General features: G+C 41.0%; 1 protein-coding gene across 2 annotated transcripts; it reads left to right on the top strand.

Moving 5' to 3' along the window:
- The first annotated feature begins 42 nt into the window (after positions 1-42).
- On the top strand, positions 43-13,150 carry SMIM8 (small integral membrane protein 8). Of its 2 annotated transcripts, none has more exons than XM_043890465.1 (3): positions 43-105; positions 10,919-11,076; positions 12,684-13,150. In XM_043890465.1, exons 2-3 carry the CDS (start codon positions 10,942-10,944, stop codon positions 12,840-12,842), a joined length of 294 nt encoding a protein of 97 aa, XP_043746400.1. In that variant the 5' UTR covers positions 43-105; positions 10,919-10,941; the 3' UTR covers positions 12,843-13,150. The 2 variants fall into 2 exon arrangements, with proteins under 2 accessions (XP_043746400.1, XP_043746398.1); XM_043890463.1 differs by lacking the exon at positions 43-105 and adding an exon at positions 112-282.
- Positions 13,151-15,985: the final 2,835 nt, after the last annotated feature.

The following is a 15,985-nucleotide window of genomic DNA, read 5'->3' as shown; positions in this document are numbered from 1 at the left end:
CAGGGGCCGCTGCAGCGCGCTTCGCGGAGTGCGCTGAGACGCTCTCTCCCGCAGGAGGAGCCGAGACAGACGCGGCGGCGGGGAGGGGAGGTGACCCCGCGACAGGTGAGCGGCGGAAGGGGCCGGGGTGGCGGGTCGGGGACGAGGCGGCCGCCCCGCAGCGGTCTCGGCCCTGGCCGTGGCGCGCCCGGCCGCCCTGTGGCCCTCGCTCCCAGGAGCGTGGGTTCGGACTCGGCGGCGTTCTCTCGAGCCCCCTCTTTCCCGGCACGGCCGGCGCACTCGGTGAGCTCCCCGAGCTGGATCTTGGAGGGTTCTGAGCCCGCGGGGCGCGTGTCCCGCCCCAGACGTGGACACGTGCACCCAAAGAACCTTCTCATTTTCTGGACAGGTTTTTGGTGTCCCACCTCACCAAACTCCTCATTAGGGGAAAGTGGTTTTGTAGTTTTCTCACGTGAGGTTCCTCTTCTCTTTTTAACTGTGTTTACAGTCCTGTGTGCCCCCTGCGAGACAATGTTAGAACTTAATTGAATGCAGTTTCTTTTTCTGGAGGCTTCAAAGGCACCTGTCTTTGACCAATAGCAAGATGTAGTGTAGGTACCACAGTATGGGGAAGGCAGCAGACCCAAATAATACTTTGCCGCCCTCAGATTGTTGGCAACATCCTTTGTAAATAACATTCTTTGTCAGTATCTGTCTCTAGGTATGGTAAATTTCAAGGGATTAAAAAAAAAAAAAACTCTTTTACCTTAAAAACAACAAATGTAGAGTTCATCTTTAAACTTTAAAACCCAAAAGGGAGGGAACATAATGTGTATCTGATTCATGTTGATGTATGACAGAAAAACACAGTATTGTAAAGCAATTATCCTTCAATTAAGAATAAATTTAAAAAAATTAAGTGATTATAATTTTATGCTTCGTTGGAATATTACTCAGCCATAAAAATGAACGAAATTGGGTCATTTGTAGAGAAATGGTTGAACCTGGAGTCTGTCATACAGAGTGGAGAAAATCAGAGAGAGAGAAACAAATATTGTATATTAATGCATGTATATGGAATCTAGCAAATGGTACTGATGAAGCCGTTTGCAGGACAGGAATAGACAGATGTGGAGGACAGATTGTGGATGGTGGGGGGCTGGGAAGGGGACATGGAGAGAGTAGTGTTGACACTCACAGGCGGCTGCTGCGGCTGCTGAGTCACTTCAGTCATGTCCGACTCTGCGACCCCAGAGACGGCAGCCCGCCAGGCTCCCCCGTCCCTGGGATTCTCCAGGCAGGAACCCTGGGTGTTGTAAAACAGCTAGTGGGAAGCTGCCGCATAGCACAGGGCTCGCAGTTCTGTGCTCTGTGAGACCAGGCGGGTGGACAGGGGTGGGGTGGGAGGCTCAAGAGAGAGGGGATATATGTATACATATAGTTGATTCGCTGTTGTTATGCAGCAGAAACTAACACTGTAGAGCAGTTATTCTCCAATTAAAACATTTTGTTACATTTCTTAAATCTTGTAATGACTTACAAATGCTGAGTCTTAGCGATTTAGGAGTGAAGTGGTGGGCCAGGGGTTGGCTGGAACTTGAGTGACCTGGATTATCTCACTCTTCCATGGCAAAGACAATCAGTCTCTTTTGGTTTAGATTTGTTTAGAAAAAGGGATTGAATTCATTGGTGGAGAAGAAAATAGCTACCATTTGTTGAATTTCTGTTATGTCCTTTAAAAAATGTTACCTCATTTAATCTACAGTGTCATTCTATGCAATAGGTAATACCTCTTTTATAAAACTGCAAACTAAACTGAAGCTCAAAGAAGTTGTCACTCAAAAACATACACCTAATCGGTTGCAAAGTTGGAATTTGCAGCAATGGTACATTCCCTTAAGATAGAAAACTGTCTGATTCTGCCCTGAACTTGTTTATTCTAAATCAAATTATTTTTAAGGTGTCCTGCCCCAAACTTCAAGTTATTTTCTTAAATTTTGAAATAGTGTGGTATGTGAAACGAAAATAACAAGTACATATATATATATACTTAAAGTATTTTGTCCATTTTATAATTCCCTAAGGCTTTTATTTAATAAAAGCAAGGCTTTATTGCTGGCATTCCTTCTCACCAGTATTCTGTGATTCTGACAGTTTTTTTCATTTATCTTCTGTTGAGATGCTTATTTCAAAATGAATATCTAAGGATTAAGTTTTTCACCAAAGTAACTCATATTCTTTGTATCTTGGTCTAATTTTTATGTCATGCCAGTTTTGTGCCAGCAAATTGTTTAATATCAGTTGCCAAGTACATTCTGGATTATCCCACAGAGCAGGAATTTTAATAAAGAAGAGAAAATGGTTTAGAATTCCTGCTGCCCAGGACCATCTTTGTACCGTCTCGCACGGTGTATTCGTTCTGGGGGCTCCATTTTCACTCATCCTCTGGGACATTGCTACAAAGAGGCTGCTGCTTCCTTTCCTGTCACATATTGCCTTCCCCAGAGAATGGGCAAGAGAAAAAGGTAAAGAAGCTTTTACTGGGAGGGACGTATGAAGGAAATGCAGTTTAGTTTAGATCTGTTTTTAAAAAAAGCTCTTAGATCGGAGGATAGTTTATTTACAGCGCTGCGTTAGCTGCAGGTGCACAACACAGTGTATAACTTAGTTATACGTGCGTTGTTTTCAGATTCTTTTCCCTTATGGTTTGTTACAAAACATTGAGTGTAGCTCCCTGTGTTATACGGTACATCACTGTTGATTATTTTATATATAGTCATGTATGTTAATCCCAGATTCCTCATTTATCCCATGCTGCTGCTGCTGCTGCTGAGTCGCTTCAGTTGTGTCCGACTCTGTGCGACCCCAGAGACGGCAGCCCCCCAGGCTCCCCCATCCCTGGGATTCTCCAGGCAAGGACACTGGAGTGGGTTGCCATTTCCTTCTCCATTATCCCATGCTACCGTTCCCTTTTTTGTAACCATAAGTTTGTTTTCTATGTCCCTGAGTCTGTTTCTGTTTTGTAAATAAGTTTGTATCATTTAGATTCCATATATAAGGGATATCATATGGTATTTGTCTTTCTCTTTCTGACTGACTTTTCTTAGTATGATCTCTAGGTCCATCCTTTTTGCTGCAGTGGCATTATTTCATTTTTTGTTGTTGTTCAGTTGCTCAGTTGTGTCCGAATCTTTGCTACCCCATGGACTGCAGCACACCAGGCTTCCCTGTCCTTCACCATCTCCCAGAGCTTGCTCAAACTCATGTCCATTGAGTCAGTGATGCCATCCAACCATCTCATCCTCTGTTGTCCCCTTCTCCTCTTGCCTTCAGTCTTTCCCAGCATGAGGGTCTTTTCCAATGAGTCAGTTCTTCACATCAGGTGGCCAAAGTATTGGAGCTTCAGCTTCAGCATCAGTCCTTCCAATGAATAGTCAGGACTGATTTCCCTTAGGATGGACTAGTTTGATCTCCTTGCAGTCCAAGGGGCTCTCAAGAGTCTTCTCTAACACCACAGCTCAAATTTTTCAGTATTCAGCCTTCTTTATAGTCCAACTCTCACATCCATACATGACTACTGGAATAACCATAGTTTTAACTATATGGATCTTTGTTGGCAAAGTAAGGTCTCTGCTTTTTAACATGCCGTCTAGGTTTGTCATAGCTTTTCCTCTTTCATTTTTAAGGACTGAGTAATATTCCATTGTATGTATGTACCACATCTTTATCCATTCATCTGCTGATGGGCATTGAGGTTGCTTACATGTCTTGGCTATTGTAAACAGGCTGCAGTGAACACTGGCGTGCAGGTATCATTCTGAATTATGGTTTTCTCTGGGTGTACGCCTAGGAGTGGGATTGCTGGATCACATAGTAGTAGCTCTAGTTTTAGTTTTTTAAGAAGCTGCCAAACAGCTGCACCAACAGTGCTGGAAGTTTCCCTTTTCCCCACATCCTTTCCAGCATTTATTATTTGTAGATTTTTCAATGATGGGCATTCTGAACTGTGAGAGGTGATACCTCACTGTAATTTTGATACTCTGACAGTTAGCAGTGGTGAGCACCTTTTTATGTGTTTTTTGGCCTTCTGTATGTCTTCTTTGCAGAAATGTCTATTTAGGTCTTCTGCTCATTTTTTGTTTGGGTTGTTTGATTTTTTTTGGCTATTGAGCTGCATGAGCTATTTGTATGTTTGGAGATTAATCCCTTGATCCCATGATTTGTAAGTATTTTTTTCCCCATTGTTGGTTGTCTTTTCATTTTGTTTATGGTTTCCTTTGCTGTGCAAAAGCTTTTAAGTTAATTAGGTCCCATTTGTTTATTTTTGTTTTATTTTCATCACTGTAGTAGGTAGATCCTTTGGAATCCAAAAAGATATTGCTGAGACTTATGTCAAAGAATGTTCTGCCTGTATTTTCCTCTAAGAGTTTTATAGTATCCAGTCTTAAACTTAGGTCTTTAATCCATTTTAAGTTTATGTTTGTATATGGTGTTAGAGAATCTTCTAATTTCATTCTTTTACATGTGACTATCCAGTTTTCCCAGTAGCAGTTGTTGAACAGACTTGTCTTTTGTCCAGGAGAGATGTATGAAGCAAATACAGCGTAGTTTAGATCTTTTTTTACAGGCAGGTATGAAAAATGCAGGGATCAAGACCATCCCCATGGAAAAGAAATGCAAAAAAGCAAAATGACTGTCTGAGGAGGCCTTACAAATAGCTGTGAAAGGAAGAGAAGCAAAAGGCAAAGGAGAAAAGGAAAGATATACCCATTTGAATGCAGAGTTCCAAAGGATAGCAAGGAGAGATAAGAAAACCTTCCTCAGTGATCAATACAAAGAAACAGGAAAACAATAGAATGGGAAAGACTAGAGATTTCTGCTAGAAAATTAGAGATACCAAGAGAACATTTCATGCAAAGATGGGCACAATAAAGGGCAGAAATGGTATGGACCTAACAGAAGCAGAAGATATTAAGAAGAGGTATTAAGATATTAAGAATACACAGAAGAACTGTACAAAAAAGATCTTCATGACCCAGATAATCAAGATGGTGTGATCACTCACCTATAGCCAGACATCCTGGAATGTGAAATCAAGTGGGCCTTAGGAAGCATCACTATGAACAAAGCCAGTGGAGGTGATGGAATTCCAGTTGAGCTATTTCAAATCCTGAAAGATGATGCTGTGAAAGTGCTGCACTCAATATGCCAGCAAATTTGGAAAACTCAGCAATGGCCACAGGAATGGAAAAGGTCAGTTTTCATTCCAATTCCAAAGAAAGGCAATGCCAAAGAATGCTCAAACTACCACACAATTGTACTCATCTCACATGCTAGTAAAGTAATGCTCAAAATTCTCCAAGCCAGGCTTCAGCAATACGTGAACCGTGAATTTCCAGATGTTCAAGCTAGTTGTAGAAAAGGCAGAGGAACCAGAGATCAAATTGCCAACATCTGCTGGATCATCGAAAAAGCAAGAGAGTTCCAGAAAAACATCTATTTCTGGTTTATTGACTATGCCAAAGCTTTTGACTGTGTGGATCACAATAAACTGTGGAAAATTCTTCAAGAGATGGGAATACCAGACCACCTGACCTGCCTCCTGAAAAACCTGTATGCAGATCAGGAAGCAACAGTTAGAACTGGACATGGAACAACAGACTGGTTCCAAGTAGGAAAAGGAGTATGTCAAGGCTGTATATTGTCACCCTGCTTATTTAACTTATATGCAGAGTACATCATGAGAAACGCTGGGCTGGAGGAAGCACAAGCAGGAATCAAGATTGCCAGGAGAACTATCAATAACCTCAGACATGTAGATGACACCACCCTTATGGCAGAGAGTGAAGAAGAACTAAAAAGTCTCTTGATGAAAGTGAAAGAGGAGAGTGAAAAAGTTGGCTTAAAACTCAACATTCAGAAAACTAAGATCATGGCATCTGGTCCCATCACTTCATGGCAAGTAGATGGGGAAACAGTGGAAACAATGTCAGACTTTATTTTTGGGGGCTCCAAAATCACTGCAGATGGTGACTGCAGCCATGAAATTAAAAGACGCTTACTTCTTGGAAGAAAAGCTATGACCAACCTAGACAGCATATTAAAAACCAGAGACATTACTTTGCCAGCAAAGGTCTGTCTAGTCAAGGCTGTGGTTTTTCCAGTGGTCATGTATGGATGTGAGAGTTGGACTGTGAAGAAAGCTGAGCACCAAAGCATTGATGCTTTTGAACTGTGGTGTTGGAGAAGACTCTTGAGAGTCCCTTGGACTGCGAGGAGATCCAACCAGTCCATCCTAAAGGAGATCAGTCCTGGGTGTTCATTGGAAGGACTGATGTTGAAGCTGAAATTCCTATACTTTGACCACCTCATGAGGAGAGCTGACTCATTGGAAAAGAGCCTGATGTTGGGAGGGATTGGGGTCAGGAGGAGAAGGGGACGACAGAGGATGAGATGGCTGGGTGGCATCACCGACTCGATGGACATGAGTCTGAGTAAACTCTGGGAGTTGGTGATGGACAGGGAGGCCTGGCGTGCTGCTGTTCATGGGGTCGCAAAGAGTCGGACACGACTGAGTGACTGAACTGAGCTGATGAAAAATGCAAGTCTCTTCTATTAAAATTATGTACACAATTTCTTATTTAAGGGAATAAGAAATGTGTGATGGAAAAAATCGAAATAAGAACAGGGCACCTGGACAGATTGCACAGCCAGGGGCTGGCCCCTGGGATACCTAACTTATTGAGTGTTTTAGAGGTCAACTGGCGCAGAAATTAATCAACAAATTAGCCAGCAGCAGTGCAGTGTCAAGTTCCTATCATCCCTGCTAGTGTGTGTATGTGCATGCACGTGTGTGCGCACACGGGAGGAAGAGTCCCCTTTATAACACATTAGATGTGGGTCCTGGCTTAAAAACAAACTCATCTTGAAAGCAAGTATATCTAGAGATTGATCCATATCATATGCAAATAAGTAAGTGTGATTTACCTCGTGCCTTGCTGGGGAAAAATAGTAAGAGAAAAACTGGGAGAAAGTGATGGGGAGACTTAGAAGCTCTCATGGATGTGTGTCAGATGGTAACAGTTTTTGAGGTACTGTCCACTCAGTGTTGGAATAGGTTGTTGCTGTGCTTTGAATTTATGATTAGTTCTATAGCTTTTAAAATTAGAACTTATATCAGCTCTGATTAACACACCTGTGAAGAAACAACTAAGGTTTTGCATTTTATGTACTTATTCAACCACCACATCTTGCATGTCTTTTGCAGTCATATTCCTACAGCTGTGGGCCAGGTGTGTGAGGAGGTATGAAAGGACATTCTCTTACATGAGAAGTCTCATTAGGTTCTGTTCTTATTACAAATTCTTACCTAATAAGTCCCTTTTTGGCCTCAGTAATCTGTCTCTTTTTATTTAAAGTATCAGTGAGTCATTCAGTTCAGTCACTTAATCGTGTCTGACTCTCTGCGACCCCATGGACTGCAGCACGCCAGGCCTCCCTGTCCATCACCATCTCCCGGAGCTTTCTCAAACTCAATGTTCATCTAGTCGGTGATGCCATCCAACCATCTCATCCTCTGTCATCCCCTTTTCCCCCTGCCTTCAATCTCCCAGCATTAGGGTCATTTCCAGTGAGTCAGCTCTCCTCATGAGGTGGTCAAAGTATAGGAATTTCAGCTTCAACATCAGTCCTTCCAATGAATATTCAGTACTGATTTCCTTTTAAGATTGTCTAGTTTGATCTCCTTGCAGAACCAGGGACTCTCAAGAGTCTTCTCCAACACCACAGTTCAAAAGCATCAATTCTTCAGCGCTGTTTTCATTATGGTCCTGCTCCACACTCATACATGAATTAAAGTCAGTAGTTCTAAAGTGTAAGATTCTAACATAATTTCCAAATCAAAGATTTGTCATATTTAGGGGGTGTTTTGTCATACTGTAATAGAAATGCACCGGCCAGTCCTAAGAATAATAAATATATAAAGTTTTATACTTAAGTAAAATAATACTGGTGTAATTATTTTCATAAATGTAAGATGTGTGTGTGTGCGCTTAGTCACCCAGTCAGTTCCGGCTCTCTGTGGCCCCATGGCTGTAGCCCGCCAGACTCCCCCATCCATGCGGATTCTCCAGGCAGGAATAGAAGGTTGTTAACATTTTGTTAGTTCCATGAGTGGTACAAACAAGCTCATGAACTTTGGGGAGAACTGTTGGAGCGTCTGCAGTGACTATGGCACACACAAGAGAAGCAGCAACAGTACTGAGCTGTCTTATACCAGGCCGAGTAGAAGAATGATACATGATAGAAAGTAGTACTTTCATTGGGCTTCCCCGGTAGCTCAACTGGTAAAAAATCCGCCTGCAATGCAGGAGACCCTGGTTTGATTCCTGGGTCAGGAAGATCCCCTGGAGAAGGGACAGGCTCCCCACTCCAGTATTCTTGGACTTCCATGGTGGCTCAGACAGTAAAGAATCTGCTTGCAACGTGGGAGACCCCCTGGAGGAGGGTATGGCAACCCACTCCAGTATTCTTCCCTGAATACTCTCCATGGACAGAGGAGCCTGGCGGACTACAGTCCATGAGGTTACAAAGAGTCAGACATGACTGAGCAGCTAAGCCCAAGACTCTCATATGTTCCTAAAAGTATCAAGAACAATGAAAATCGTGGTATATTAAATCTTTTGAAGTATAGTGTGGTAGGTAATTCATTAATTTGTAAAAGTGAAAGTTGCTCAGTCATGTCTGACCCTTTGTGACCCCATGGAATACCCAGTCCATGGAATTCTCCAGGCCGGAGTACTGGAATGGGCAGCCTATCCCTTCTCCAGTAGATCTTCTTGACCCAGAAATTGAACTGGGGTCTCCTGCATTGCAGGTGGATTCTTTACCATCTGAGCTACCAGGGAAGCCCTCTAATTTGTAAAAGTCCCTTTCAGTAAACATTTGCAGTAGTTTCCAGCCTATGTATTCTTTAATTGTCATTTCTGGCAAAGAGTTTAACATGAACAGTTTGACGTAAATGGAATGTGGGTGTCTAGAGGTTACGGTATAATAAATACTACCTTGATTGCTTATTTACTTGTTTCATCACAAAGTAAGTATAGGTTCAGCTAAGGAAAGAGAGAATCTTGTGCAAATACAACATACATATAGCTGAGAGGCTGTCTCCCGGGCGATAGACCTCAATAAGATCCCCAAATAAAACTTATCTTGCAACTTTAAGTTTGTGCATTTTCCTTCAGTTTACAGTTTCAAGAAATTCACCTAAGAAATGTGCATGTGAGTGGACCCCTGGTTCAGCAGAAAACATTGGAGTTTTTTGGTAACCTTGGGCATGATGTGTTGGACACATGTGATGGCTGAACAGATTTCAGGCATATTATGGAATTGTTTCAGAAGTTGTCTGTAGTGGAAAAAAATCACTGTTCCAATAGAGAAAATTAGTAACTTGAATGCTGTTGAAATTCTTTAAAAATTGCTAGTTACCACTTGAATGATGTTTTAAATGCTGTTGAACTAAGTGTTTTATGAGTTGTTACCTCATATGATTCATGTCCAAGGTGGGCTTCGAAGAAGAGGTAGATGGAGGTTGATGATCGTTCTATTCTGCTGTAATGCATTGTGGTCGGAAGAGATGAGACCACTTGTCATTGGCAAGTCAGTTAACAGCCAGGGCTTCAGAGATGTTCATTTGCTCCCTAGTGATGATGGAACCAGTATACATGTCCAAAGAACATGAGGTTTATTTGATGAATAACTGAGAATGGTTGGCAGAAGGATGAAAGGAGTGAAAAGCAAGATCCTCTTGCTGATGGACACCTGCTCTGCCCAACACACTCCTGTGCTTGGATTACATGTGTTGAGTTTTCTCATTGACTAATCTTTTTCAAAGACAGTTTTGAAAAAACTGAACTCCTAAAAGCTTCTCCATAAGTAATAAAGTTGCAAAAATATTGCCCTTATAAAGACTGTAAAATGGAAAACTTAATACTTGAATAAACAAAGCCCCAACAAGTGTTTAAATGTGAGTGTTTGAGTCTCATTTCATAACGTTTGCTGAGGGTCCAGCATTTCCCCCAAAGAATTTTATGACATTGTGATGAATCTCAGCCGCTCTTTGGAAGTCTTCTTCCCCTGTCTTTTCCCTTCCGAACTTCCCCCCACCCACCCCGCCAGCATTCGGTGGCAGGGTTGGTAAGAATAACCTTTTGCCCAGTAGTATGTAGAAGAAAAAAATATTCACAAAGTATTGACATTCTGGTAGGGAGAACAGAAGCCAAAAGACATACTTGGATATATTAGGATGGATTCTGAGTCATTAAGAGAAAAAGGATTTCCAGTTACGGAGGTGGCATGGTGTTTGTTGCCAGAGAGCGGGCGACAGAGGGGTGAGGAAACAGCTGCGCCCCCTCCTGCGTGGCCCTGGTGCTGGGGTGGCCCAGGGGAGGAAGGCAGAGGGGCGGGAAGGGGAGGCGGGGGAGGAGTCGATCTGTAGGAGGAACGGAGCGAAAGAACGCTCAGGCTTCATGGGTCGGTGTCCTGAAAGGGCTGTGGAAGGCGAGCAACGCTGAAAATGAAAGGAAATTAAGACGGTGTGGACAGCCCTCTGGCCACTCCGACCCTTAGTACCCCCTTCATATAGCAAGATAGAGCGTGACTCATACCAACAAACAATTTCTGTAGGCTCCTGGAAAGTAGGAAAATGGCTTTTGCATACCTCACTGGTTCCACGAGATGAAAAATAAAATAACCATCTTACCAAACAAAACCTAAAGGCCAAAGTACGTGTTATATAAAGTAATAAAAGAATTGACCATCACTTTTGTATATATCTAGACTGGAATTTGAAAAAAGACTGAATATAGAATGATTTTTTTTAAGAGCATTATCAGAAAAACATAACTTTGAAGGGGAAAAAAGTCTCTTATTTTATTTTTAGGTATTAAATCATCATCAGTCAAGATGTCTTCAGCACCCGAGCCTCCAGCCTTTAAACAGGAGCCGCCCAAGAAGAAAGACCCGGGAAACGCAGGGCTCAGAGGGGTCCGCACCACAGCCTTATTTCGAGCTGTGAATCCAGAGCTCTTCATTAAACCTGTAAGAAATACATCTAGGATGAGACTTTATGTTCAGTTTACCTAGGCTTTCGGAAATAGAAAGTTCTAATTCTCCTGTAACATTTGATTTTATCATGGAAATTTGATGTTAACTAGTAAGACCTCTCTGTGGATAAGAAGCAGATGGAAGGAAAATCTTAAATGCTGTTTCACTAGATACACATATAAAACTAATTATTTTGAGGGTGTTTGAGAATTTAAATGGTAAATAGTTGAATTTTAATGAATCAACTGGTCAAATTACTGTTTAAAATTTTATTTTAATAGGTGTATTGATTTTAAGGAAACTTGTTTGATCAGGTACTATTAGGTAAATAAGACCTTCCATTGAAACAAAGAAAACAGAATGAAAATCTGATCAGTCTACAATTCCAGGCTTATTAATAATATTGTAACGTAGGAGATTTTGCAAACATATATTGAAAAATATGAAAACATGCATTTATACACTGTTAGGGAGTTAGCTAATCATATTCTTGTAGCAAGTTACTGAATACATTTGATTTGTTAAGTTTTATTTTTTGAAAAATGCAAGTCAAGTCATAAAATGTACTTAAATGTTTGAATTTTATTAGAATTTTAATAACATAGTTACCAGTATAAACTGTTTGAAAGTTAAATAGGTCAGTTTAGCAAGCAAATCATTAAATCAAGGTAGAAAGTTTTAAAAACTTTGAACTAATGTGTTATTTTACTTGCCAAGTACATTTCAAGAACTGCAAAAGTAAGCTATTCTGAGCATGTAGCCTTTCTCAGATGTCCATCCCACTGAAAAAGTTTGACCTTAATTTTTTTTGATGATTAAGAATCGTAATGAAACAGAAGCAGAAATGATGACAAAAGCAGAAAATACAGAATTTAAAAGCTTTTATTAAAAAAATCCAGGAATTCCCTAGCTATCCAGTTAGGACTCTGCCCTCTCACTGCCAAGGGCCCACGTTCAACCCCTGGCTGGGGAACTAAAATCCCAGAAACTGTGTGGTGTGACAAAAAAGAAAAATCAAAGGAGTGTCCCTTTGCCTCTTAGGGTCTTGGATTTTACACAGCAAATCAGAGTTATTGTAACAGCATGTCTATTCTGTGACTGTGTTTCTTGAGGTAATAGAATAAGTTCCCAGAGAAGGGGGTGTGTGTTTTGCTGTCCCTGGTATATAACATTAAAGGCTTTCTGCCAATTTTTTCATGATCCTGGGTGACAGGAATAGCATGTAGACTTCATTCCTCACTTCTTAATAAAAATAACTAGTTTAAGGTTTGCAGATGGGAAGCTTGGGCCCAAAGAAGTTAAGCAACTTTTTCACAACATAGGTAACTGAAAACTGAGCCAATTTCCTTCCTAAAGGTGAAGGTCAGAGATGTCCCAGCTGTGAAGAGAAGGAGGAGGAGTCTTCCGTAGTCTCTAAGTTAACAGGAGTTGAGTTAACCGAGTAAAGAAATGGATAAATACTAGAAATGAAATTTTACCCTAGGAATGCTGGTGTGGTACTCAAGCCTTGGCATGACAAGCGGAAACTGCAAGAGATATTTGAGTCTCCTCAAGTGATTGGTCTTATTGAGACCTTGTGGTTTTTTTTTTTCCTTTGACAGAACAAACCTGTAATGGCTTTCGGATTGATAACCCTTTCGCTTTGCGTGGCTTATATCGGTTACCTACATGCGACGCAGGAGAATAAGAAGGACCTCTATGAAGCTATTGATAGTGAGGGACACAGTTATATGAGGCGGAAAACCTCTAAATGGGATTAACTGAGCTGGTTGCTGCAGATGAAGGTTTCCTGGGGACTCTGAAATCTTCAGCTGAAGATTAGGACCGCACAGTGTCTTCTTTCTTATTCCGGAAGATGCTGCTGAGGAGGAAGGAGGGCGATGGCAGCCAGACCCCTGGAGTGAATGTGGTCCTTTCAAAACGGAGCCCTTGTCGCATTCTTCTTCCCAGAGGAAGAGCTGTTCGGTGTTTTAATTTTATTAAATCCTCTTTTAAAAAGTGCCGTGAAAATGGAAGTCATTTTTGTAAATTATAAAGTTCTGTCCAATAAAAGTACTGCTGCTCTTAAGTTTGCATGGTATTGTTAATATTTTAAGGGGAATGTACATTTACACTGTAAATGTACAATGTTGTGAAGGTTTAGTTTTGCTGTTTGCAAAGGCAGTGTTCTCTTTCTACCTGGTGAAGAAGAAAATTATTATAAATTATTGTAAAGCCTGCAGTTAAAAACAGTTTTTATAGGGTTACAGATGGGTCATATATTTCAGTTTTCCATTTCAGCTAACTTTGGTCCAGATTTTTATTTTAGTTGAAAAAATACTCCCACTCAATTACTAAAATAAAGATTAAATGAAAGAATAACCCAGAGTAATTGGAGTTTTTCTTTAAAAAAAAAAAAAAAACACCAGACAGTATGGTATACTGAGTATGATGTTTTTATTTGACTATAACTAAATGTTACCTATTTTGTTTTCATTGTAATTTGTTATTTCATTGTTATTTGTATTTCATTGTTATCACTGTAATTTAATGTTACAATGATATGATAAATGTAAGACCAGATGTTCTTATAGTTAGTTGAAAACTAGAGCTGCTCAGTAGGTAAGAAGGTCTAGATTTAAAGTAACCGTAAGTATATCGGGTTTACCTCATACCTTTCTGATGAGGGTTCTAGATGTGTTTTATTTCTAGATATGTACCACATTCTCCAAATCATTGGAATTGCATCTTAGTAAATAAATCTTGTCTCTGAAATTTTGTTCCATTATTAACAAGTAAAATAATTGCACAGGCAGAGTTTATCATCATAATGTAAGATTTAATTTCCAGTGCTTTATGGTGGTTTTGTAAGATACATGAAAAAGTAATTATGTCTGATTTGTAGATATTAAAGAGCTTAGCTAATTGAGTTGTCTATATGCAACTAAATTAAATCTTTATTACTGAGCCTTAAGTATTTCTTTGCGGGGTCTCTCTATATAGTACACTTCATACAGTGTAAATATACTTAGGTGGTGTACAGTGCCTTTAAAGTTTTATCTTTTGCTGTTGGTTGGTAGAGAACTAGAGTTCTTCTGTTTTCAGCTTATGCATTTAATGCCACATCATCATCATCAGAGTTCTTCTAATATCCAACAAAAGCAGTTACTGTTTGGTGGGGGAGGTATTAGTGAGCTATCAGGAGATTACTGCAGCAAAGAAGGGCTGCAGGGCTGGGCAGCCGGCAGCCTTGGACCCCGTGACCGTGTGTGAGTGAGCCGGGGCCGCAGTAGATTCCACAGGGTGCCCAGCTGCGAAGAGTAGTGCAAGGGGAGGATTCCGCTGACTTAGAAACGAGTGACCTGACTGCTTCCCTGGGGGCTCAGACGGTAAGAGCGTCTGCCTGCAATGTGGGAGACCCGGGTTGATCGGTGGGTCTGGAAGATCCCCTGGAGAAGGAAATGGCAACCCACTCCAGTATTCTTGCCTGGAAAATTCCATGGACAGAGGAGGCTGGTAGGGTGCAGTCCATGGTGTCGCGAAGAGTTGGGACAGGACTGAGCGACTTCACTTTCACTTTCAACCTAACTGTGATACTGTTCAAAGGTCTGCCACAAGTTCCGTAGCACTGTCTTCTGTGTGCAGTGTCAGAGACTGCTTGGCTGTGGATGATTTCATTCCTTCTCTAAAGGAAAATGAGACAAAGTCAGTGGTCTAAGGAGGGGATGCTCAGGGCAAGATACCTTCATTCCTTCTCTAAAGGAAAATGAGACAAAGTCAGTGGTCTAAGGAGGGGATGCTCAGGGCAAGATACCTTCATTCCTTCTCTAAAGGAAAATGAGACAAAGTCAGTGATCTAAGGAGGGGATGCTCAGGGCAAGATGTTTATGGCATGTTGGAGTCTGAGTTCAAGTGGTAGGAGGAATATTTTCCAATGCAGGAATCTGGTTGAGATCGGGCAAACTGTAACATAATAGATTGTCTTGAAGCAAGTATTGATAAATGAACTACCGGTAAGCTGCAAGCAACCTCTTAGCCCAGGGAAGTAATCTTTTCTGATAGAAGAGCCATTTGCCCAGAAGACCAAGCAGTTTAGTTGATAAGAATTTCCCAGTGTGAACAGTGAAGTTATTTATTATTTAATAGCCTTATCTTCTGTAAGGCAACCAATCGGTCCCAGTTTTCTAAGCATGGTGGGGATTCTTGGGATGCAGTTCTTTCCATTTTAAAACAAGGACAACAAATGAATTAACTATGATTTTAAAAGCCAAGCTTAGTAATCTTGAGTGCTTGCTTACTGAAAGTAATTTTTCCTTTAAGGTACTGTGTGATTTTCCCAGTTTTATTGCCCTGGCACAAAAGCATTATAGATAACCTAAAAAAAATTAAACTCTTTTTTTTTTTGTTCTGGCCTAAAAAATCAATTCTTTAAATAAACCATTTAACAGAATGTATGGTAGACTGAATAATACACCTCTTTTCCCACACCACCCTAGAGATTTTTGGATCCTAATCCCAGAACCTGTAAATATGTTCCATTATATGACAGAAAGGTCAAGGTTATACCAATAACCTCACATATGCAGATGACACCACCCTAATGGCAGAAAGTGAAGAAGAACTAAAGAGCTTCTTGGTGAAGGTGAAAGGAGAGTGAAAAAGCTGGTTTAAAACTCAACATTCAAAAAACTAAGATCGTGGCATCCATGAAGTCCCATCACTTCATGGCAAATAGGTGGGGAAACAATGGAAACAGTGACAGGCTTTATTTTCTTGGGTTTCAAAATCACTGCAGATGGGGACTGCAGCTGTGAAGTTAAAAGACACTTGCTCCTTGGAAGAAACTCATTGGAAAAGACCCTGATGCTGGGAAAGATTGAGGTCAGGAGGAGAAGGGGGTGACAGAAGATGAGATGGTTGGATG

This window comes from Cervus elaphus, chromosome 28 (genome assembly GCF_910594005.1).
Source record: "Cervus elaphus chromosome 28, mCerEla1.1, whole genome shotgun sequence".
NCBI lineage: Eukaryota > Metazoa > Chordata > Mammalia > Artiodactyla > Cervidae > Cervus > Cervus elaphus.
The sequence above is the reverse complement of the archived record's forward strand: the minus strand, read 5'-3'. Positions and strand labels throughout refer to the sequence as shown.

What these genes read in the sequence shown, in the direction of transcription:
- SMIM8 (XM_043890465.1), top strand. Translation starts at nt 10,942, where the DNA reads ATGTCTTCAGCACCCGAGCCTCCAGCCTTTAAACAGGAGCCGCCCAAG. An exon ending in CAGAGCTCTTCATTAAACCT is followed by an intron (nt 11,077 to 12,683) that starts GTAAGAAATACA and finishes TTCCTTTGACAG; the next exon opens with AACAAACCTGTAATGGCTTT.